The sequence below is a fragment of the Bombus huntii genome, chromosome 1, assembly GCF_024542735.1.
Source record: "Bombus huntii isolate Logan2020A chromosome 1, iyBomHunt1.1, whole genome shotgun sequence".
NCBI classification, from domain to species: domain Eukaryota; kingdom Metazoa; phylum Arthropoda; class Insecta; order Hymenoptera; family Apidae; genus Bombus; species Bombus huntii.
The window spans coordinates 2,518,625-2,543,068 of NC_066238.1; the positions used below are offsets into that span (position 1 = coordinate 2,518,625).

The following is a 24,444-nucleotide window of genomic DNA, read 5'->3' on the forward strand; positions in this document are numbered from 1 at the left end:
TCCGTTAATAAACGCGGGGGTGTGGAAAAATAAAATTTTCTTTTGTTCGCGAATAAAACGTGCGATGTGGATACCAGTGTACGACCGGCGGATTCTAGACCCCACGTGAATTTTGCCGTATGTTCGGGGAGTTCTTCACCGGCGACCAAATATAGCCGGGTAATGTAATACACGTCACGTGGTCAGAAATAGCCTAAGAAGAGGGCCTAGCCGAGTGTGCACACGGCACTGTTCACTGTGGTAGCGTCGTCCCTCGTTTTGAAACGAGCCGGACTACCAGAAGCGATGAAGAAAATACGTTTACCTCTTCACGCTCGTTAAACCAGTTACCAGAGAGAAAGGTGATACCAAGGGAACAGAAACACGGATCGTAAAAGACGAGTATACGCGTACGTGTGGAAATCCTCGTGTCAACGAGCGGCCGCGCGCGACTCCTGCTGACTGCGAGTAGTCGGCGACTCGTGATTTTTCAAAACCGAATCTTCAGCTCTTTCACCGAATACGTTGCTCGACCTTATAACGCTGCAGCTAGCAAAGTGGTAGAAACGAGCAATCGATGATCTTTCAGAGAGATTCTACGAGCTAAAATAACGGATTCGAACGATCTTCTGATTTTATAGATTTTACAATGAGATGTTCTTTCTCCAATGAACATTACAATGAGATCTCCAACGTTCTTGGAGATTTAGACGAAAGATTTGTCCAGAGGAATTCCGTGTCGTGAAATAACAGAGATTCCATTGATTCCTTTTGTAACGTACGTGGATGAAGAATTGTTCGTTTTCGTGTATTTTCAGCTTTTTCGTAAAATCTATCATTTTGAGATTCTTACTGCAAGTTTCGTAACCCAGTTGATAGTTGTAGCGTTAATATTGCATAAAATCGGGTTGTCAGTCTGTCGCAACCGATGACGCCAATTGGTTCGTGTTCTTTGTTTTACAACGCGTGCAAATTTTGTTAATTTGATACAATGGTATGTAAGATACACGAAAGATGTACGTTATGATTAATTTTGTAGCAGGAAGATACATAGGTTTGATAGTTACTTAGGAATGTGATCTTATGTTTCTGGTTGGAGTCAGAGTATCAATTGTCGAAGTATATTATGATATGAAATTTATTTTCGTTAATTTCCTACTAAAATAATCGATCATTTAGATAAATATATTATGTTTTCTTCGATAGAGTCAAGCAGACTTTAATCGCAGTTTTCAGAGTCTAGGCTGTCAATGCGGAATCGAGTTTAAAGAAACATAGTAAAACTAAAAAAGAGATGCAACAGTTGCGTCAGCGGCGTTACTTAAAGAACTATAATAAATCAATGTAGTAAATCGTATTCACGAATGTGATAGACGTAGATACAACATTTGAAATTGCCAATTGAATATAATTTCAATAATAGAACTACTCGTTATTAAATTAACGAATATCTTTTTATTTTTACTAAACGTGAAAATGCTTTCGTCGAAATAAAAATGATTTTTATCGAGATAAAATCATAATAGCATACAAGTATATATATAAATCATTCAATAAAAGTTTTCGTTCACGTTGTAAAAAGGTCCATTTTCATTTAAATTAAACATAAAATATAACGTCGTATAGCGACGTGCTTTACCTCTAACACATAAAACAATAATGAAACAGCTCTTAGCCATTCTGTCATAGAAAAAGCATAAAAGATTTCAACAAATCGCTTTAACATTTTTACATTTTATCTGAATAAAAATGCTCCTTCTTTTCGAATATAACGAAAACTTGTATAAATGATCATACCTATACGTATATTTTCGTTCTATCATTTTAATTATATTCATTTACGTCTACACGTTCGTTACATATATCACGAATATATTTCTAATTCTAGACAACCTAAAACTTCCAAGAAATCACGGAACAGCCAAAACTCCGTTACTCGGACGTTTCTACCACCACAGAACGACCGATACACGTTTTGCTTTCGTTTCGTCGTCAAATATAGCCGTGCATCTGGACTCGGCTTTCGAGCAAAGTAGCAAACACTTCGTCCGAGTTTTCTTGCCGTTATTTTAGCCGCGATAAATCTGCCAAGTGTTGCGGCGTGGAATCGCTCGTTAACCGGCTCGCGACTCATTGTCCGATCGATCGTCACGCTGATTAAGAACGTCCAGCTATTTCTGTTCATTTGGTTCTCTCAAATTCCCTCCCTCGGCTCAAAAATTCACGTTTCATATTATTTTCGGCATGGCGAATTGTTTTACGAGCCGTGATTCACGCGTTTGCCTATTCAACCAGTTGATACAGAGTTTCGTAAGCAAAACGCAGACGAATTTATGGCTCGAGGAACGTGCTGGCAATTACGTTGCGGAGTGCAAAAGTCAATTTACATTCGCGGGTCTATATTCGTCCGCCATTCGATGGATTCCGGTCGACGATCCTCCATGGGAGATTTTTCTTTTATTTCGAGGCGTTTCATGGGAAATTCCTCTGATTCTAACTTCTCGATTGGTCTAAATTTGAGACTTAGGGTGCATCGATTTTGCTCCCAGTTCCTTCAAAGTATTTTCAGTGTTTTTGGACATTTGGCCAATTCTTTGAAAATATTTTACGCGCTTCGCGTTCTCGCGTGATGTTTCGTTACAGTTGGTATGTGGAAAAATTCGATTATTCTAGGATTTCTAGCGTGTAAATTCCTTAGATATTTTTTCGTGTCACATAGAATTTTGGATCCTATTTTTGTATTTTATATTTTCCACTATTTTAACAAATATTTGGTAATTTTTTATATCGATGAATATCAGTTACTTTTTGCCTTGTAATATACTATCGATCAACGTATGTTATTTTATACGATTATGCGATTTTATACGTTTAACGATGAATTTCGAGATGCCGTGTATAATATCAGCGTTGAGAAAGTTTAGAATCGACCGATCATAGCAACGATGTGTCCGTGTGCAACGATAGATGATCGATTCGGCAACAAACGAGGCTTGTGCGTATTTAAAACATTCGTTTTTATTGGCCTTTCCATTGTACAATAATAAATAATTCGATTAGTAGAATGTTAAAGGAAAAATCATTTACGTGTAACTAAATAAACTTGATTCACGTCGGTGTTGGCTAATTGATAAATCATTCCTAACGTATGTAATGTATCGTGTGGGTAATTACACTTATGCGTATATATTATATATATTCTTTATGATATAATATATATTTTTCTTTTTAAAGTTTAATAATGAACATCGACACTAAATCGAACGAGTAAACGAGTTACGTGTTCGTAATACCGACATTGTTTACCAAAGAAATATTTCTCTTTTCATCACATTCCTTACCCATTACGTGACCTCTCGCGTGTTTTCACACGAGGCACGAACAATTTATCGCACGATATCGTTCGACTTCCCCGCGATCCAGCTTTATATACAACGCGGAACCAAAAGAGAATCGCAACAGTTCGTTCTCAAAATTCGATCTGATCGATCCGAAGCACCACCTCGGCAAATCTTTGTTCTCTCGTATGAAATTCATCGTATTCGACGCTGATAAGACGCTCGTAGACGTGTCTCGCTCGCGAATCGCACCTCTCAGATGGAAAAATCGGCTACGCTCGTCTTGTCGGTCGAATCTCCGATTCGTTTTTCACCTTATACGAGTTCAATTCTACAAAACATTTCCACGTTTCTGCCGTTAATACTTCGTTCATTTTCAGCACCACCTTCGCGACATTTCTCATCTTTGATTCTCTGCAATTTTCTATTAATCAATTTTCATTCGTTTCTTTTATCTTCGCGCGTTTACCATTAAATCCTACGTTATCTTTCATTCTTGATAATATAGAATCGTTTACCTTTTATATATATTTTTCTTTCCTTTCTAACGTCTCCGCAAATCATATCACTTTCCTCGTTTCACTCGCTCGTCTACTATATTCTTACTTTTTTTTATTCTTTTATTTATTTTTTTTTTTGGAAAAAAAAGAAAAAAACAAAAAACACGACGAGTTAGTACAAAAACTCCCCGGGCTCGCTCGTGACTTTGATTACGGGGTCGGGGACAAAGGGTTGAACATTGGTAACGGTTCGCTTGATGGGTTAGGGTTTCTTCTTTTTTTTCTTTTTTTCTTTTTAGAGAGAAGAACAACAAAAAAGCGGAAAAAAATACGCACGGGTGTCCTCGATGGTTCGCGTTCAACGAAGGAATGCGTGCCTCTGAGACAATTTTCTATATTATCTTGTTACACGGTTAATGTAAATGAATATTTATATATTTGTTAATTCGTTCGATCCATTGATTTTTTATTCTTTTTTTTCTTATTAAATATAATAGAACATTTTGAAATTAAACTCATCGAAGTGATACGACGCTTTTCTCTCGTGAATATTTTTTAAATACTTTTTTCTATACGCGTAAGAAATTGTTTCAAACGTACACGCGTTCCTTCGTAACACCCTAGAGGCTTATCCCGTCGATTCAATCGCGTTTCGTGTTAGCAATTGAATTTGTATCTTTTATTCAGTTCTTACTTTTGACGATGAGTTTGGCGGAGGTTTCTACGGTGCCGGCTGACGTGGTAGCTCGGCAGGTGAAGGTGCCAGTGTCTTCTTCGTAAGTGGTCGCTATCAGCAGCACGGCGTTATTGCCTTCGTGAATCATCTGGAATTCAGACATTTTTATTTCTCATTAATCCAATTAGATAAAGCTGATAGAAGATTTCTAATCTTCATAGATAAATAGCTAACCACAGATTCACCCAAACCGAATTTCACCAAGTTAATTAATTTTACGTTATAAAAGATTCTATCGTATTGTAAATATATTGTCTATCTATAAAAATTACTATCGTGCAATTTTTTTCTCCCATATCGTACAACTATAATTTTAAGAAAAACAATAATATTTTCTCATTTATTCTATAGCGTATGGAATGTTTCTGTACTTCTGATTAAAAGAGATATAATTTAGTATAAAACAAAGATCACCAAAATGATACGATAGAATATTGATAAATAATGTAACATAGATGACTGCTTGATAAATTAACAAATTCTAGATAAATACAAATTTTATGGTATTATGGAGAATTAGATAAAATTTTGAACACGACTTACCTGGAAGTCAGGTGACTGAGGGATTAGGGCACCTTCGCGATACCATTGAATCGTTGGCTTTGGTTTAGCTGGAGTAACTTGAGTCTTGAACTGTGCCGGTTGTCCTTCTAGAACTGTTTGATCTTTCAGTGGCGTCAGTTTGGGGAGAACATCAGCTGCGTCGGGTGCTAAACGAAAACGTTCAATATTAATCATTTCGGTCAGAAGATATAGTGGAGTTTTAGTGAAATTGTAGGCTGATGAAAAATGATGATTCTCACCAAGAACTCTGAGATTGGCCGAAGTAGTTACATCACCAGCTGGATTCTTGGCGATGCATTTATAGACGCCCTCATCTTCGGGGAAAGCTTCAGAGATCCTCAGGGTACAGAGGTCACCTTCCTTCTGCATTTGGAAGTACTTGGATGGCTTGATGACCTACGATGACAAATAAATTTCGTTTAAAGAACACGAACCTTCCTATCTCTTGTAAATTTTAAATAAAAAATAAAAAATTATATGGTTTTCTTTAAGTTTGAAACTGAATAGCAACGAAGAGGAATTAAACGAGTTTCTTAGAAACCAAATCGACTCTATAAATTTCACGATCGTATTGCCTAGAGGTATAATTACCATTCACCTTAGGAAAAAACAAATGATTTACTTCTATACGATTCATCGTAAGAAGATTGTATAATTAATCGTAAATTCTAGGATCTAAATTTAGCCACCCTATTTTATAATTTATACAAACGATCAATATGACTTTTGAATGGATTAACGCGTCATCCTAAATGCTGTGTTCTATGGGATAGAAAATTAAATTGAAGTAACTTGAGCAACGCTTCATTGTCAGCATCCTCTACCTCTACAATTACGATATTGCAGTGAGAGAACTACAATTTTGAAAAGATCTATGATATAACGAATAATTTAAAAAATTCGTATTATTATAGTATCGTGGACAAATTGCCTAAGAAATATCGGGTGAACCATAAACAATGTCGCGAGAAAGCCTAAATGCCGACAGGCCAAAAGAGTCTGGAAACTTCAATGGACCGAGCAACCCATCAATGTGTCGTTGGTCCTTCAATCGAATAGTTCCGCAGAAAAAAGGCCTATGTGACCATGGCCACGGATGGTTGCGGAACACGTACGTGGTGAAACTATGAGAAAAGACAAAGGGATGCTTAAGGGAGAAAGATGAATTAACAGGCGGTCGCGAGTTGAGAAGTCAGTGTTGTCAGCCTTGTCGAGGAGGATGGTTCGCGTGAAAGAGAGTTTGGTGGTAATCGAGTCCCTGCCAGGTGAAAAGAAAATGCGCGTTTCATCCCGGGACTACCGGTGGACTCGTCAGTAAGGTTAATACCCGGTAGTCCCTGCCTTAGACGTAGAGGGAGTCTCGCTAGTTGCGGTATTTGTATCGTGACACCGTATATTCGACCGCTAGCGAGACAAACAGACTCGTTGTCGTCGTAGTAGCCCTCTGGTGTTGGCGGTTAGTACCCGGATCACCCGGGAGATGTTACGACCGCGTTGATGCCTCGACCTGTCGGCGTCCTGTTGGTACCGATCCGCCATAAGAGCATTGGAACCGCGCTGACGAGAGTTGTGAATCAACGATTTAGTTGCCTTAGTTATAGCACATTACTGTGTAGCTGCACTCGGCAGTAAACTTTCCAACGGGTTCTGTCTCGTGGCTTGCTGCCCAAAGACCCTATCCTCGATCGAACGACGGCAGAGCTGTGGTCAGCGTAGTTGGTTACGAACGTTCAAGATCAGGTTCGAATCCAGACACTCACAGTCCGGTTTTCTACACAATTCCTAGCTGAGAAGAAGAAGAAGGCAACCCGGATGAAGACAAAATCTCATACACCAGCAATACCTATCACGACTTATACCGCATCTCAACTGTATTTAGTTCACGTTAAATAACCATCGTTTCCTGTTTAATCCATTGTAAGTAGATCTATCGATAAATAAAAAATCCTACGGTATCGGTGTTGTTTCAAGTATTATTCGTACCTTGTCGCCTTTTTTCCATTGTACCGTGGGCACCGGTTTTCCGGTGATCCTGCACGCAAAGGCGACGGATGTTCCCTCTCTGATAGTTTGATCTCTCAATGGCTCCAAAACCGTGGGCGCCTTTTCGACGCCAGGCGTCGTCGGTTTCGCCGTCTTGGCGGGCGATTGAGGTCCACGAACTGTACATTCAGCGTCGCAACGTGCCTCTCCGGCACTGTTTATCGCCACGCATTCATATTTGCCTGAATCTTCTGGCACTGTCTCCAAAATCAGCAAGGTGTAAGTATTATCTTCCTCGAGTGTCTTGTAACGAATATCTGCCGTCACTTTCTTGCCATTCTGTAACGACACACGAACGTGAACGGTTAAACTTATTTCTCAATTAAATTTAATCGCCTATACCAGGAAGAAAGTATATTCTTTGATCTTTTGTTTAATTTTTGGAGAATCATTTTCATAAAATATTCTAACAGGGAATAAAGTACAAGTAGACACTTACGTGTATAAATTAGGAATAGTGACTTATAAATTGTAATCCAAACTTACATATGACTTATGCATCTTTTCTAAAATTAATTCTTCGGATACTGGATTTTGCAAAATTATTATTAATCTACATGAATTATGATTCTAACGGCATATCGGTAACTATACTCGATGATCCAGGTTCGCATTTACAAATTGTAGAATAACTAATACTACGATGCTACTCTTTCGTCCAAATATCACACGGAAGAAAAATTACTAAGAAAAGAGTCAAGTACCTTCAACCAATAAACATCCAAAGGCTTAGTTCCAGTCACTTTGGCGTCGAATCTGGCCAGTTGACCAGTAGTGACCGAGGTATTCTGAATGGTAGACAGGAAACTAGGTGGTATCACTCCTCCTCTACCAGGTTGTCTTCTTCGTTCTTCGACTACCAGATTGGCGCTGCATTTCGCCTTTCCGCCACGATTCTCAGCGATGACAGAGAACACACCAGAATCTTCCATAAACACTTGTCGAACGATCAGCACCGATTTCGTGCTGAACGTATAAATCTGAAGATCCGAAGAATTCTGAATGGGGAAATCTTCGCGGTACCATTTGATGGTTGGCAATGGATCACCGTCGAATTCCACTTCGAATCGAGCTTGCTCTTGCTCGAAAGCTCTGCAAGGTTGAATCTTCTTCGTGAAGACTGGTGGCGTGGCTGGTTTTGTTGGACCTTGAACAACACGCTCCTGGGTCTTGGCTTTGTGCTCCACTTCGGTGGTTTCCGTGGCGGTTATCTTTCTGGTGATCTCCAAGTCACCTTTGACTTCTTTCTGTATTTGCTTCTGCTTGGCCACGTGCACTTCACGACCGTGAACCGTAGATTCTGATGGTTCTGGAGGATACTTGCCAGTGGATTTCATGCGCTCCACGTCAATGTCCACCTCCGTTGTATGTGGTTTCTTCACGAATTTGGTAGTTGTCTGTGTGGTGGTGTCTTCGATTCTTTCCTCCTTTTTGTCTTCCCTGAAAAATCGTCATTCCACGCGTTTAATTCTCGTATCAGATGATTAGATCTTTAATCTGTAGTTGAGACTCTTAAGTGGATATTAAAGTGTTCTTTGAGAGATTGAGAAGTATAGTTTTAGATAGAAAATATGATTCTGCAAGGTTGTAGAATTCATAAGGAGCGTCAACGATGTCAAATGTTCAAGTTGCTATGATTAAATAGATGCAAAATTAATAACTTTAATTCTGCATTCATGACATATAAAAATTTGTTTATAACACGAATAAAGAAGAAGAATAAAGAAATTTAGCCTCAAACGTAGCGAAAATTACTGCTCATATAATGCAACTTAGTTTCTCTCATATGAATGACACGGAGGATAAAACTAACGAATAAGAACGAAGCTGACCACTGATATAATGAATTTTAATTGCATTATATGATAATGACAAATAAAGTGAAAACGGAATTGGTACTCACAAGGTTTCCTCATATTGCTGGGCCATTCCCTTCGCCACAGAATGAGAGACAACTTTTTCACCAGGAATAGCAAATTGATGGCTAGATTCTCTCAGCCTACTCTCCTTCAGCACCTGTTCTTCCTCCAGAGTCATGAGCTTGTTGTAATAATCCTCGTTCTTTTTGCTCTTCACAGACTTTTGCCATTCTGTCTCTGGTTCCTTGAAAACTTTCTGTCCAAGGTGCTCCGTGGCGATCTCGATGCCTTGAGAGATGTTATGGTGTCTTTCGTCGAAAACTTTCTCGAGCTCTGTGTTCTGTCGCTCCGATTGGTATTGGGTCAGTCCGTAATCATACCAAGCTAGAGAAAAGCAACGTTAGACTTCCGTTTCTCAGATTCACGCGCAACCGTCAACGCATGCCATACGAACGTCGGAAACATTCATTTTTTTTTTTTCATTGGAAACATAACGTTCCTCGACGATCTAACATATTTCGAACATATCAAATATGAATAACAGATAACAATAAAATAAAATTGTCGATGGCAGGGATTCAAATTGCATTTGTCAGTGACATTTTCAGTGTTTAATTGCCTCTGGAAAAATTTAAATATTGAAACTATTTATAAAACATAAATAATATAAGAGTTGTCAAGCATTTGCGAAATATTAACATTTTCTGTATAATAAAGTAGTGAAAGATCTCATTCATAGCGGAGTATTAGTTAAATTAAAAATAATCTAAAATGGCGAATGAGGAGAATCGAGGGAACGTTATGCTTTCAAGAAGATTCACAGAGAATCACGGGGAAATACGACACAGTACTTTATTGGCGATGCAACACATAACGACGCCAGCTACGCGAGAGGAACAGGATGCCCGGAAACCAGGCTACCGGAGACAGAGGTGGACATCCGGGTGGTTTAAGTTAGATCACGGTGCCAATCACATTGATTTGGAATTACACCGAACACTTGATTTCAACATTGGTTTCAAACATTTTCTACGGTCCACTATCATGTACAGAGATCCAGTACTATATTCAATTTACAATATTTACAATCTAATACATTAGCAATTTGAAAAATAGTAAATTAAAAGACACTGAATCTCTGTTGTTTAAAATATGATATAATAAACGGAATTGGATATTAGGAGCTGATAAGTTATTAAATATATCCATTACCCGTCCAGGATTATTAACAACGTCGACATTGAACATGGTGTAGCACTCCGAGAAATACGGACTCTGCTCGGTTAGTCTCGCAAAACGAGCCGAATTTCATCGATCCTATTCAATGATCTTACGAATAAATGAAAAAGCAATACAGTAAATAAAGTTCAGATGCAATGGACTATTTTTCTTAAAGAAATAAAAAATATATAAAAATGTAAAAAATAGTATCATTGAGCAATACACCCGTTTTCTCCAGTGCAATAATAAAAATCGTTGATCGCGCGGAGGAAAATATTTTATATTATTATATTTAAAAAAAAATGTTCTTCGATTAATTTTTCCAAACGAATAAATTAATACAAAAATAAAGTCGATGATTCACCGAAATATTGATGTAAAAATAAATCGATGATTTATTGCTTATAATATTTTTCTCCGTGCACAGTTTGTGTTCACATTTGATAAAACAGAAAATGGAAGACAGTGATAAACATATATAAATATATGCGTATATATACATATAAACAAGATAATCTAAAAAGAACGAGTTGTTCCCTTCTCGATGTTTAGTGTTCCATACCTGAAAATTCCGGTTTGTAAAACGAAGTAGCCGATACCTTTTCAGTTTAGACGACATTGCTCGTCGAAATCCCGAACCCCGAAGAAGAAGAAGAAGAAGAAGAAGAAGAAGAAGAAGAAGAAGCTGGTCGAGTCGCCCGAGGACGATCTTTCGAATCCTTTCGTAACATTTTCTTTTTCTCTTTTTTTCTTTTTTTTTTTTTTTTTTGATGGAAGAAGGAAAAAGGTTGGGACAGAGGTTTTTGGTGTTCGAATGGTTTCGAGTGTTTTCTTCTTTTTCTGTACTCGAATGGAATGTATGTGTCGTATCGATATCTCATGTACTGTGTTGCGGTTGTCGTTTTATCTTTCGGTTGCGTTATTTAAATAGAACTTTGTTTTTCTCTCGATTTTACTCGAACAGAAAACTTTTCATTCTTTTTTTCGTGTGATATATATCGTTGTGCCAATGTTCGATTTATCGACGGATTATAATTTTGTTTCTTTTGTATGTGCGTGCATTCTTTGCGATGTAACGGATAGATTTCATTTTGTCGGAGAATTTCTTATTGTTTGGTAAGATTCATGTGTACAAATTTGAAGTATGTAAAAATAAAAGAATAGAATATGTTTCAGTGAGGTATAATTAAAGTATAATTGGCGTTTGAGGAAACGCAAAGAATGCAACGACATGTCTATGTATGAGTTTCTCTGTTTGGGAGTAGTAAACTTACGTCTTGGTGAATTTTTCAGTACACCTCGATAATCGTCGCTCCTTGGTTTTACTGTTAGGGTGGTTTCGGTTCGTGACTCGCCTACGGAACTTCTCGCGATCACTTCGACCTTCCCATGATCGTATTGCCTCGTCTTGGGGATGTCGAGATGGTACATACCGTCGTACGTTAGTTTATACCGTGATCCCTGTGAAAAGATGTGACGAATTATAATGTAGAATCATGGTAAAAAATTACCATATAGAATTATAATTATACAGAATTATAATACAGGATTATAATATAAAATTGTAATATGAAAAGGGCCACAGAAAAGCATAAATATATTTCATAGAAAAATCTCTGCCACGAGTAAACTTCTTTTAGCGTTTAGTTCAGAAGAGTTAAATTTTAATGTTTACTTAGAATTTAAAATAATTTTTAATCAATATTATTCGGAATGTTAGAATTTAGTTTCCTTTTAAGTTCAAAAAAGTAAAGATATTTACATTGACCACAGTATGTCCATTGATGATCCACATGACTCGCGGTCTCGGGTGACCAGTGACACGACAACAGAATCTGGACCAATCACCCTCTTCCACGGTTACTGGTTCAGGTTTGCTCACGAACGTCGGAGGTGCACGCACCTTCTCTTCTTCGCCCTCTTCCTCAGGTACTCTAAATAAACACGTTCACGCGTAAAGAGATAGTTCGATCTACATTATGGTTAAATTATATATCGTAATTAATTAATGAGAAAAAAACATTAACTTTCGATATAAATGTTTCCCAAAATTTTTCAGCGTCGTCTAAAAGATTCGATATATTTTTTCCTATTTAGCACGTTGACACCGGCACCGAATGCACGCCGCCTCACGGGACAGACACGCGTGATCCACCGGTGGTACACGCCGGCGTCAACGTGTTAAGGAAAAGTTCAATTATCACAAAAATTCTTACATTTGCCATGCAGCTTCCATTTCTCTGATCTTCTCGATACTCTTCATGCCCTTTGGTAGTTGCGACTCGTAAATAATTCCAGGCTTGCCAGCTGTTCGGATCACCGCTCGTGTTTCGTCCATTCCGTAAAGATTCGTGGCTCTGCATAGATATTCTCCGCTGTCTTCAGGATATACCCATCCAAAGTTCATCGCCACGTAACCAAAGTCGTAAATTGGAGTGAATCTGTTCTTGTGTGGTAAAGGTTTGCCATTGAAGAACCATTCGACCTTCATGTTCGGATCACCGACAGGTGCCAATTGGCACTCGAACTTCGTGCTGTTCATTTCAACCAGCTCGGTTTGATCTTGGATCTGAGTGACGAAACGTGGTGGTTGTTTCTTATCCGCGTCGTAGAGATCGTCCTCTGTAAGGTGAACTTCCGAAGTGTATTTCTTGATGGTGGCTTCCATTTGCATCAACGCTTCCGACTTCTTCATACCCTTTGGCACTTGGTTCTGTAGGATGATGTTGGGCAACTCTGTGGAGAAAGTGGGAAATAGCGATATTGAATATTCGTATTGTAATTTGGGTTAAAAGTTAATTCCATGGAATGTTTAACTCATAGAGATATAATGTTATGCATAATGTTATGAAAAATTATAATAGATGAATTATAGGAGGAGAGAGTTGCACAAAGTAAATCTGAACCATACAATTTCTACTTGGAAATATAGAGAAATAGCAAAAGGTTGCGAGAAGTTATGATAAAGAAATCATAGGATGAGAGAAGTTACATCTTACGTTATACGATAATTAAATTTCTATTTTATTTTATCGTATTATACGAACGCTAATGTCTATAAGTGTTATATTATAAGAATAATAAGAGAAAAATAAACACATTTTGTATTACAATTTTTTGAAGTAAAAAAAGAATAAAGATTCTCAACCATTACTAATGTTGTATAAGGAAATAAATAGAATTTGAGATCTTACTTTTGCATGATACCGATGCCCTGGTAGTGTCCTCGCCAAGATCGTTAATAGCTTTGCACACGTATTCTCCCGAGTCCTCAGGGTAAACGTACAAAATATCCATAGACACGAATCCCATATCGTACATTGTTCTGTATCTGTGTCCAGCTGGGATCAATTTTCCATTTCTGTACCACTCTATGCGTAAATTTGGATCGTCTTTTGGTTCCACGCGACATTCGAACCTAACTGGTTCAGATTCGTCAACGGTTGCTGATTGAATCTGCGTAATAAACCTTGGTGGTTGACGTGGTGGCTCTTCGGCAGGTGGCTCGCTTACTGGACCACGTTCTAATTCTTTCAGCTTCTCGCCGCTCATGCCCGAGGGCAACTGCGAGTCGAAATCTATGGTTTTCTTAGCTGGAATAATTGAAAATTTATTATCCATATTATTATTATTACTGAATTAATAAGAAAATATATTTAGAATTATTTTTAGTAAGAATTAAGACGATTATTTGTTCGGTACTTAAATTAATATTCTTATGGTATTAAAAAAAAAAAAAAAACGGCAAAACGATTATTTAAAAGGAAAATAAGAAAACGTTTGATCCATAATATAACTGGACCAGTCTCATTACGAAAAGAATTCAGAAGATTAAAAATTAATAATTATCGTCAATACCAAAAAATTGTAACGAGTTCTAACGAATATAAATTGTCACCAACGTAAATTTTCCAATTATTAGTATTCCAATAATGATATTTAAAATATTTAAAAAATATATATTCGACATAACAAAATTTAAAATACCTTGTACCTAATATAAGAGAAAATAACTGGAGTAAAAGTATCGATAATTTTCTGATTATATAAAATCGAATCACGATCGTAAATTGATGAAATGATATTTCAAATGTATAATTTTTATAGAGTGGTCCCTTCGTATGCAACAAATAAAAATTAATAAATCTTACGATACTATTCTAATTCAACTACGTACATTTGCACGTTATCGTAGCTTTGGTAGTAGCAGATCCCCACTTGTTCGTAGCTCTGCAAACGTATTCTCCACTATCTCTAGCATAGGTGTACGACATGTCCAACGAAATGAATCCAAAGTCGTTAATCTGGTGTACACGAGATCCGGTAGCGAACGATCTTCCGTTATGGAACCAATCGATACGCATGGTAGAATCGCCCACAGGTTCGACTCTGCAATCAAAGTGACTGGATGCTCCTTCCTCTACTTCGATATCCTTCAATTCCACAGTAAATTTAGGAGGATTAGGTGTTTCTTCCTCGGTCAGTATCTCGTCCTTCTTGTACAAAGCCTCTTCCAATTTCTGAATACTCTCCGTTCCAGTCTTAAAGTTGCTTGGCAACTGAGGCTCCAAGATAATTCCTTGACGTCCACGAACTTGAAGTTTGCATGAAACAGTAGCTTCACCGTGACGATTTGTTGCTTTGCACGTATATAAACCAGAGTCTCGTTGGTAGCAATTGGCTACTTCCAAAATCACAAATCCAAAGTCGTGGATGGTTTTGATCCTGGTTCCAGCCAACAGAGGCTTTCCATTGTGGAACCATTCCACTCTCATGCTGGAGTCGTTGATCGGTGTTAATCTGCACTCGAAGTGCGCCAAGGAATTCTCGGTTAGAGTCAAATCGGATGGTGTCGTGATGAATTCCGGTGGTTTTCCGGTATCATCGTCCGGAGTTGCAATACCAGGCTCGTTTCCAAGACCTTCCAGTTCAGCGATTTTATCTATCGTGCCTTCCATTCCTTTTGGCAGTTGAGATTCGAGAATGATGCTTCGTTTTCCAGTGCACTTCATCGTGCATGTGGTTACAGCTTCGCCGTAGTCGTTTGTTGCTCGGCAGCTGTATTCGCCGGAGTCTTCTGGATAGATTGGCGAAATTTCGAGAATCACGAAGCCGAAGTCGCAGAAGGTGCGGAAACGAGTACCGGTCCGCAAAGGTTTTCCGTTCCAGAACCATTCGACCTGCGAAGAAGAGAATTTTATTCTTCTAATAGTTTTATATATTATCATTGATTAATTAATTTGCTATAAATTTCAATGGTAATATCAATACATTAAAATTTGTTATCTCGATGTACTACAACCTTTGTATCTCTTCTAAGTCTCTGTAAGCTACAGTAAAATAACAATGAAACAATTACCTTTAATTTTGGATCGTCGGTAGGTGTAAGTCTAGCTTCAAAGTGCGCGCTCTCGCCCTCGCGAAGGCCATCGATGTTGCTCAAAGGTACAGTGAACACAGGTGCCTTTCCTCGTTCCTCCACGATCTTTTCGTCTTTAGTGCGAATCATCGAGTCCTCCAAAGTCTGGATCTTCTCCAATCCACCTTCCATTCCTTTAGGAAGCTGACTTTCCAAAATGAGACTCGATTTCGAATAACATTTCAAGGTCGCCTTAGTCGTGTCTTCTCCATATTTATTGAAAGCTCTGCACTCGTAAACTCCAGAATTCTCTTCGTAACAGTACAATATATCCAAGATGACAATGCCAAAATCGTGGAAGGTTCTGTATCTGTGTCCATGAGGTAATTTCTTTCCATTGTAATACCACTCGACCTTCAGATCTGGATCATTTACAGGCGTCAGTCTAGCTTCAAAGTGAGCAGATTGTCCTTCAACCAATTTCGTGATGTCAGAAATTTGCGTGATGAACTTGGGTGGCTCTGCAACTGGAGTCGTTGGCGTGGCAGGTTGTTCACCGCCATAACTCTCCAGTTCTCTGATTCTAGCGAGAGAATCTGGTTGTAACGAATCAAGATATACTCCGCTCTTTCCAAAGCATTTCAGAGTTGCTTTAGTGTAATCTTCGCCGTATTTGTTGCTAGCCTTGCATACGTACTCTCCAGTATCGTGGGCCATCACGCCAGCGATATCCATCACAACGAATCCAAAATCGGATACCATCTTGAATCTGGACGAGTGTCTCAAAGGTTGGCCATTGTGGAACCATTCTACTTTCATGTGAGGATCTCCAACTGGAATTAAAGTACACTCGAAGTGAGCAGACTGGCCATCCTTTAGACCCTCCAGCGATTGAATATGAGTTGTAAATTTGGGTTTCTGTCCTTTAGATTTATCCACGCATTCTAATTCCACGCTGATCTCGGCGCGGCCCCATTTGTTGGTAGCCCTGCAAGAGTAGGTGCCAGAGTCCTCTATCTTTGTTCCAAGAACCTCGAGAACCACCATTCCAAAGGCATAGACTGTTCTTATGCGATGACTGGCGTCCAAGACCTTGCCATTGTAGAACCACTCGACTACCATAGTTTGGTCACTAGTTGGCGTGAGCGAAGCTTCGAAGTGAGCGATTTCTCCTTCGGATAGATTAGTCAGGTTCTCGAATTGAGATGTGAACACAGGTGGATGACCTTCTTCACTCTCTGGCGGAGCTCCTTCCTGTCGTTTCAGCGATTCTTCGAGGTCCTGGATTGCTTCCAAACCCTCCTTACCTTTGGGATGCTGCGATCTTTCGATGATGTTCTCCTTGGTCGTACAGTAGATCGTTGTTGAAGTGAAAGCTTCTCCAGCTTTGTTGTATGCCTTGCAAGTGTAAATTCCAGAATCACGATCATAGACATCTGTCAAGTCTAAAGTGACGAACCCAAAGTCGCTGGTCATCTTAAACCTGGATCCATGTTCCAGAGCTTTTCCATTGAAGTACCACTCGATCTTCAAGTTTGGATCGTCCTTGGGCTCTACCTGACCCTCCAAATGAAGAGGTTCGGACTCGCCCAATTTGAATTCCGGCTGCAAAGGCACTGTCCAGATCGGTTTAGGATATTCTTGTTCTGGTCCAGCGTCTGGCCTTCTATATTTCGACAAATAAGCATCTTCAGCTTCTTTGACTTTCTCCAAGCCAGCCTCTCCTTGAGGATGCTGTGTCTGCAGATAGATGTTCTGTTTGCTGGTGCATTTGAGAGTTCCTGACGTCTGAGCTGATCCCTTCGAATTGGTAGCCTTAACAATGACCACTCCAGAATCTTCCTCGTAAGCATGAGTAATATCCAAAGCTACATAACCAAAGTCATAAGTCGACTTGAATCTTGCTCCAGTTGGAAGAGGTTTACCATTGATGAACCATTCGATCTTCATCGTTGGATCTTTTGATGGCTCAACGTTACATTCAAAGTGCACATTGTCACCTTCTACGCATTCAACGTTGTTCAGATGAGTGATGAACACTGGTTCCTCGTAAATAGGTTCTGGTTGTTCTGCTGAGGTGACATGAGGTTGCTCTAAGGCGTCGATCTTTGGAAGAGCATCGGGATGAAGAGTGTCACCAAGTAACCAGTGACGATCGACGATCTTCAAACTGCAAGTAGACACAGCCTCTCCAAGTAGGTTCGTGGCTTTACAAGTGTAAATGGCGGAATCGTCGGGTCTTAAACCATTGATAGATAGTGTAACAAGGCCAAAATCAAAGGTACTACGAAGTCTGGTTCCAGTTTGAAGAGCCACCCCGTTTTTGAACCACTCAACGCGAAGATTTGGATCTGCTCTTGGCTCTACTTGAGCTTCCAAGTATACATGTTGACCCTCCACAAGTCTGTCGTGGCTTTCGAGATGTTTGGTGAAGACTGGAGCCTGTTGAGGCGTCGTGTCGACGAACATTTCCGGTACTTTGTTCATCTCCGCTTCTTTCAATTGAATCTTCTGCCAAGCATCTGGCTGAAGACTCTCGGCGTCGATAGCTGAGCGCGCTTTCACTTTCAGCGAAATCGAGGAAACTGCTTCGCCGGATTTGTTGATGGCTTTGCAAGTGTATACACCGGAATCCTCCGAGATTACTTTCAGGATGTCCAGGGTCACGTAGCCGAAATCGTGGCTCACGTGGAACCGAGATCCTGTTGAAAACGTTGAACATTGTGTGAAGTGAAAATTACGTTATGGTTATAGGTCGATGGTTTAAATCAGATTTGAGATAGATCTTTATTACAAAACACGGAATGTAGGAAAAGACAAATTAAGAATACTGTAGAGAAATTGAAGTGAAAGATTTTGAAATTAACTAACTGAATACAAAAGTTTCCAGGTTTAGATTTTGGATGGAGCTTTAAATTTTCTGACTATTGAATTCCTTAATTTCAAAACTATTTAAATTTCTAAATTTTCGAAAATGGAAGAATTAATAATAATAATGTGAATGATAATATCTATTGTAGTTATAATGAAATTCGTTAAAATATTTGATTATATTTTATCAGTTTGCATAAGAGACCTACCCATTTTTAGTTCGACTCCATTGATGTACCACTCGAATCTCAAACTGGCATCGCCAACTGGAACGACTCTGCATTCGTATCTAGCCATCTGGCCTTCCCAAAGTTCCGTGGGTCCAGTCAACAATTGTGTGAAGATAGGTTTATCGAATACCTTCTCCGGTTCTTCAGGACGACTTGGTCCTTTATCAGCTTCAAGTTGGGCGATCTTACGTTGCGCTTCAGGGTGTTGGGTGTCTAATTGAATGCTTGCTTTACCTAAATATGAGAAATAGCAGACGATAATTAACGTAAGTGTCAGCTTTGAAGAAAACATATATTGGCAGAGATCAAGTATTGATACTAACTCTTGATCTTCATCGAAGCAGTGGTAACTGCTTCACCGAGTGGGTTGGACGCACGGCACATGTACACGCCTTCGTCCTCTTCTCTCACGTGGGAGATGTCCAACGAGACATAGCCGAAATCATGGACTTTGGTGATTCTTGAACCTGGATAATTCAGAGATAACACGCTTTATTACTCGAATTCCCAAATTTTTCAACTCCGAAACCTTCGAACTTCTGAAAGTTCAGTTTCTGAAATTTGGATCCTTCAAATTCTTAAATTTTGACCTCTTAAACTCTCAAATTACTACTTTTCTAAACTTTCTAATTCTGGGATTTTCTATCTAATCCATTAAATTTTCAAATTGCCAAATTTTCCAATACCTAAATTCCTAGATTTCTAAATTTTCCAATACTCCAATTTCCGTATGCTTCAGCTTCAATTTCCTAAACTTTCGCGCATTGAAATTTTCAAATTTCTAAATTTTCGGATTCTCAAACTTTCGAATCTCCAAATTTCTAAATTTTCGAGTTATTAAATATAAGTAAACAAATGCATACGATTGTACTTACTTGTCTCGAGTGGGATTTCATTCCTGAACCATTCAACCTTCAACGTTGGATCTCCTACAGGAATCAATCTGCACTCGAAGTGAGCAGTGTGCCCTTCGGGAATAGCGTCGATATTTTGCAACGGTTGGGTAAAGACTGGTCTTTGCCTAGTTTGTGGTTCTGGTACGTCTGGTCTCTTCCAAGGTTGTTGAGCTTCCAATTCACGAATCTTGTCCATTCCTTCAGGACGTTGCGAGTCCAGAATAATGTTGTCCCTTGGAATAACCCTCAGTTCGATCGAGGATACGCATTGGCCAAGAGCATTGATAGCTCGAACGGAATATTCTCCTGCGTCTTCGGGAACAGCATGGCCGATATCAAGAGCCACATATCCAAAGTCAAAGGTCACGTGGAACCTGGAGGCAGATGGAAGCGGCTTGCCATTGTGGAAGAATTCGATCCTCAAGTTGGCGTCGTGGAGAGGCTCAACTTGGCACTCGAAATGGGCTGTTTGTCCTTCGTATACTTCGGTGGTACCCTAAATGAAATTTTACAATTTAATAAATAAACATTTCGAGTATATAAAAGAACCTTTGAAATTTTATGATATACATAACGTTAAAAGGTTGTGCTTTTATAATAGTATTCGTGTTTTTATAATAATAATGCAAATGTTTTGGATTCTATGAAAAATGTTTCAAATATTTGATGGAAAATATTCCAAAAATTAACGATTTTATAATATACAAAATATTAAACATTTCTAATTTTATAACAGATAATGATATTGCAAAATTTAGAGATTCTGCAAATTTACATTAATTATTGAAAAACATTGAAAATTTTATATTACGTATACATATTATAATATTACATTTTCTGTTTTTAATAACAAATAATAAAATTTGCAATTTTATGCTATAGAGAATATTAAGAAAATATAAATTTCTAAAATTAAGAAAATATCTAGAATTTCAAATTATATAAATTCCTATGAATTCTTTACCCTGAGTTCAGTGATGAATCTTGGTGGTGTCACTGGTGGTTCTTCGACTTCTAAGCGGGCTGGACGTCCTTGAGCCTCGAGTTCACGAATCTTTTCGAGGCCATCTGGATGTTGAGTGTCTAGGAGAATACTGCGACGAGCTATGGAACAAATTTCATGTTAAAAATATTTTTCTCGAAGATACCAATAAATATGTACGAAAATATAAATTACTATTCCGGTTTATCCATTTTCTATTATCGGCTCAAGATTTATTTTCTATTCCTTCAAAAGTGACACGTCGACTACAATTACGAACTTTCGGTCTCGTACAAATATTACAAAATTCATCTTTTCTCCTACGATATCTATCGTCTCTAAAATCCACCTCCGATTTTCTTCTCGATTCTAAATAACCTTGATTTTTATCATTACGAATAGTACTCTTATAACGGTTCCTTTCACATAAACAGTTTTTGTACATTTTACTAGAATCCATAAATTGTTTGCCTCGTCTAGAGTTCGTGAAAGAAAACGAACTAAATCTAGGTTTTACAGTCGATAGATTTCCTCTTGGAAAATCCGAAGGCGGAGACGAAACTCTTTTTCTCTGATAGTGTTCCAACTTGTCGATTTTTTTTAGAGGTTTCCATGGGGGAAAACGGGGAAGGTGGTAACGTTTGTCTTTTGCTAAGAATTCGAGTAATTTCTAGTTAGAAACTGATGTTAAATAAAAATAAAGAAATTAAATAAAAAAGTAAGAAATATTCAATTAAATCGCGTTATATTTGAAATCTATCATTTTTAATTTCTTCCTTCTTATTGTACTCGTTACGAAAGCTTGAATTTTAAATCGAACCACTTACAGCCAACTTTGATGGTGCAAGTGTTAACAGCCTCGCCAGCTAAATTGGTAGCCTTGCACATGTAGGTACCAGAATCTTCGGCATATGTATAAAGAATATCAAGAGCCACATAACCAAAGTCGTGTGTTTTGCGGAAGCGATGTCCTGTTCTTACAGCAACTCCATTTACGAACCTGCATTACAACGTTCAATTCGTCCAAATTAAACGCCAACATCGTAATAAGTAGACTTAAACATTTAACATCGGTAGACTACGGATTTTTATGCAATTCTATATTTTTATTAACCCCTTAACCTACAACTACGGGCAAATGTAAATATTACGGGCATAGTCCGTAGTACGATGATCGGGCCAAACATATGTAATACAATACATAATAGCTTGTTTACGTTTTCGGCTCAAAATTCTCGAACGTAAATCGTAGGTCAAGGGGTTGATACTATCAAATGAAATGCAATCTACGTAATGATTTATTTCTTTCATTGAATATTATTTAAACAAGCACTTCGCTTGGAGAATATTTTTTATATCATGTAGATTTTGTACATTTTTGCTTGTTTAAATGCTTCAGAAATGTGTAGTGGCACATGAGTAGAGGACAGTTCAAATCATGTTGTTGTTTTGCCTCGGAGTATCAAGATCGTTAGGATACACGTAACGTAATAAAAATAAACTCCGGGCAAAACAATGTCACCGCTACGTGCAACCGTCGAACAAAGACGAATTTGAAGCGAATCAATTACTATACGAGTTATTATACGAATTATAATACGAGTTATACGAGGTATCGATTAATATCTACGAGTTATCTGCGAGCGATTATACACTGTTTTTGCGAATACGTTTGTACGAGCGACTTAGGACATTGTCTATATTTATTTATTATTTATTTAATTTATTTCACATATATTTGACAGGTTGCAACAGCAAGTTCTCGTTACCTATTAACCAATCCTCTACAATTCCACCAGAAATGCATAAAATTCAGCAGTTTAAATTTAATTAGAGTTGCATTGTACGTTAATGAAATTCAATAAATTCTAATTGATCGATTTCGTTACCATTCTATCTTTAGATTTGGGTCGTTGATGGGTTCGACGCGGCATTCCAAGTGAGCGTGTTCGCCCTCCTTTAGATCCAGGTTGTTCAATGGCGTTAGGAAAACAGGCTTCTGGTGTACAACCTCTTTTTCAATCTCTTGCTTCACTTCTACAGTCTCTAGCTCGCGAATCTTCTGCAAACGCTGAGCGTCTAACGTGTCTAAATACAGGCCTTGTTTCGCTGTTTGAAAGAATGGACAGCTGTTTATCTGTCGTTCTTTTCAAGTGAATTCTTACGCAAATAACGAGCAACTTGTAAATTTTGATATAAGTCGAAAGGTTATAACATCTGTTTCGTATTCGAGACAGTCAAATGTCTAGTAATTCCTAAGATTTGCATTTATAGTAACAAGAAGCTATAGAGAAATCCTCTAGATAATATTATTATCTCGATGGAAAATTAATCTAAAATCTAAAGAAATCCTAAGGCTACTGTCACATAAGTTGTTTAAAGTGTAAAATATTTCTCAATCTTCGAAATTTCAAATATTATTTGCTAGCTTTCTAAATCCACCACATCGCGATATATAAATTTTTCAATTACAAACGCCACCCATTAGTTTCCAAAATTCTCCACATCTCCAGCAAAACGTTGTTGCGATTTCTTAAATTTCTTAATCTATAAAATTCTATTTCCAAATATCCTAAACTTCTTAATCCACAAGGTATTGGCGCCCGATATCTTAAATTTGTTAATTTAGAAAATACTATCCCTCGATATCCTAAATCGTTTAATCCGTAAAAGGCTTGTTCCAAATTTCGTTAAACACTTACAGTCAACGCTGATGACGCAAGTGGTAACAGCCTCGCCAACAGCGTTCCTCGCCTTGCACATGTAAGTTCCAGAGTCTTCTGGATAGGCGTAAAGAATATCGAGAGCCACGTAACCAAAGTCGTAGGTAGTCTTGAATTTATGTCCTTGAGGAATCGGTCTGCCATCTCTGTACCATTCAACCACCATAGTGGGATCGTTGACAGGCGTTAGAGTCGCCTCGAGATGGGCGCTTTTGCCTTCAGGCAGATGTTCGATGTTCTTCAATGGACGACCGAATTTCGGTTTCTCGGCGATGATCAAGTCCTCTTCGTCTACGCGTTTATAACGCGAGTCGTCTTCTAGGTACTGTATTTTCTTCAGGGCACTTTCGTGTTGAGTTTCGCGAATAATCGAGGAGCGAGCTGCAACGTGGCATTTATGCAATTATCCATTCCTTTTCGTTATAGTAATTTCGCTTGGAGGACAGGAGGGTCGAGAATAATCGTAGAGATCGTTCTTTTTTCGTATTTCGTGGACATAGAAACGTACAAGAGGTGTAAACGAGTAAAGAATAAATATAAAACAAAGGGTAGAAAACAAGGATGAAACATCGAGAAAAGGGTGGTAATTCACTGTGTGTACAATTTACAAAAGCGGAACTACGTATTTAAGCGACGGAGAACTAGAAGCGTTGGAAAAACAGGGTCTCTAGGTTACACAAAGTGCTTGGTTACATCCACCTGCTGTCCCCGTGCGTGATTTCAACGTGGACGTTCGTAGAAGTATCGTTCTTTCCATTGTGACTTAGTAGTTGTTCGTTTTATAAATCACTTTGAAAGTCAGGAATATTTTTCAAGGTTCGAGAAAGCTGCTAAAGATACTTTTAGTCAGAGAACAAGTATCTTAAAAACTTTCTGTATACAGAATATGATAATACGATATAATTTTAGTTCGTTCTTTACACCTTCGATACAGTTTCAACATTATTATTACCTATGTTCGCGTTAACATTATTATTTTTCTTTTTTATTTTTCAACGATTTAACGCCCGTTCCATGCATCCTCGAAGCAGAAGCAAATAAAAAAAGATTTCTTCAATGTTCCTCGCGAAGGATGAGAATCGTATAAATCCTCCTCCTCCGCTAAAGCGACAACCCTTAATCGATATCGAATAATTTTTATAC

At 38.2% G+C, this 24,444-nt stretch overlaps 1 protein-coding gene across 12 annotated transcripts in view; it reads right to left on the minus strand.

Annotated features, from left to right (window-relative positions):
- Positions 1 to 24,444, minus strand: part of LOC126871333 (titin) — a 147,873-nt gene that overhangs the window by 76,485 nt on the left and 46,944 nt on the right. For all 12 annotated transcript variants that reach the window (XR_007691624.1, XM_050630050.1, XM_050630082.1 and 9 more), the window contains 19 exons: positions 23,281 to 23,682; positions 22,468 to 22,687; positions 21,406 to 21,578; positions 20,561 to 20,700; positions 19,576 to 20,092; positions 19,024 to 19,167; positions 18,680 to 18,934; positions 15,600 to 18,301; positions 14,418 to 15,420; positions 13,435 to 13,833; positions 12,457 to 12,976; positions 12,003 to 12,174; positions 11,515 to 11,701; positions 9,064 to 9,403; positions 7,865 to 8,600; positions 7,101 to 7,439; positions 5,357 to 5,513; positions 5,097 to 5,263; positions 4,512 to 4,641 (listed from right to left, as the gene is read on the minus strand). Coding sequence is in view for 11 of the 12 variants with exons in the window: in XM_050630050.1 (XP_050486007.1) it covers positions 4,512 to 4,641; positions 5,097 to 5,263; positions 5,357 to 5,513; positions 7,101 to 7,439; positions 7,865 to 8,600; positions 9,064 to 9,403; positions 11,515 to 11,701; positions 12,003 to 12,174; positions 12,457 to 12,976; positions 13,435 to 13,833; positions 14,418 to 15,420; positions 15,600 to 18,301; positions 18,680 to 18,934; positions 19,024 to 19,167; positions 19,576 to 20,092; positions 20,561 to 20,700; positions 21,406 to 21,578; positions 22,468 to 22,687; positions 23,281 to 23,682 (8,703 nt within the window). In the remaining variant the exon portion in view is untranslated. The remainder of the gene's footprint in view (positions 1 to 4,511; positions 4,642 to 5,096; positions 5,264 to 5,356; positions 5,514 to 7,100; positions 7,440 to 7,864; positions 8,601 to 9,063; positions 9,404 to 11,514; positions 11,702 to 12,002; positions 12,175 to 12,456; positions 12,977 to 13,434; positions 13,834 to 14,417; positions 15,421 to 15,599; positions 18,302 to 18,679; positions 18,935 to 19,023; positions 19,168 to 19,575; positions 20,093 to 20,560; positions 20,701 to 21,405; positions 21,579 to 22,467; positions 22,688 to 23,280; positions 23,683 to 24,444) is intronic.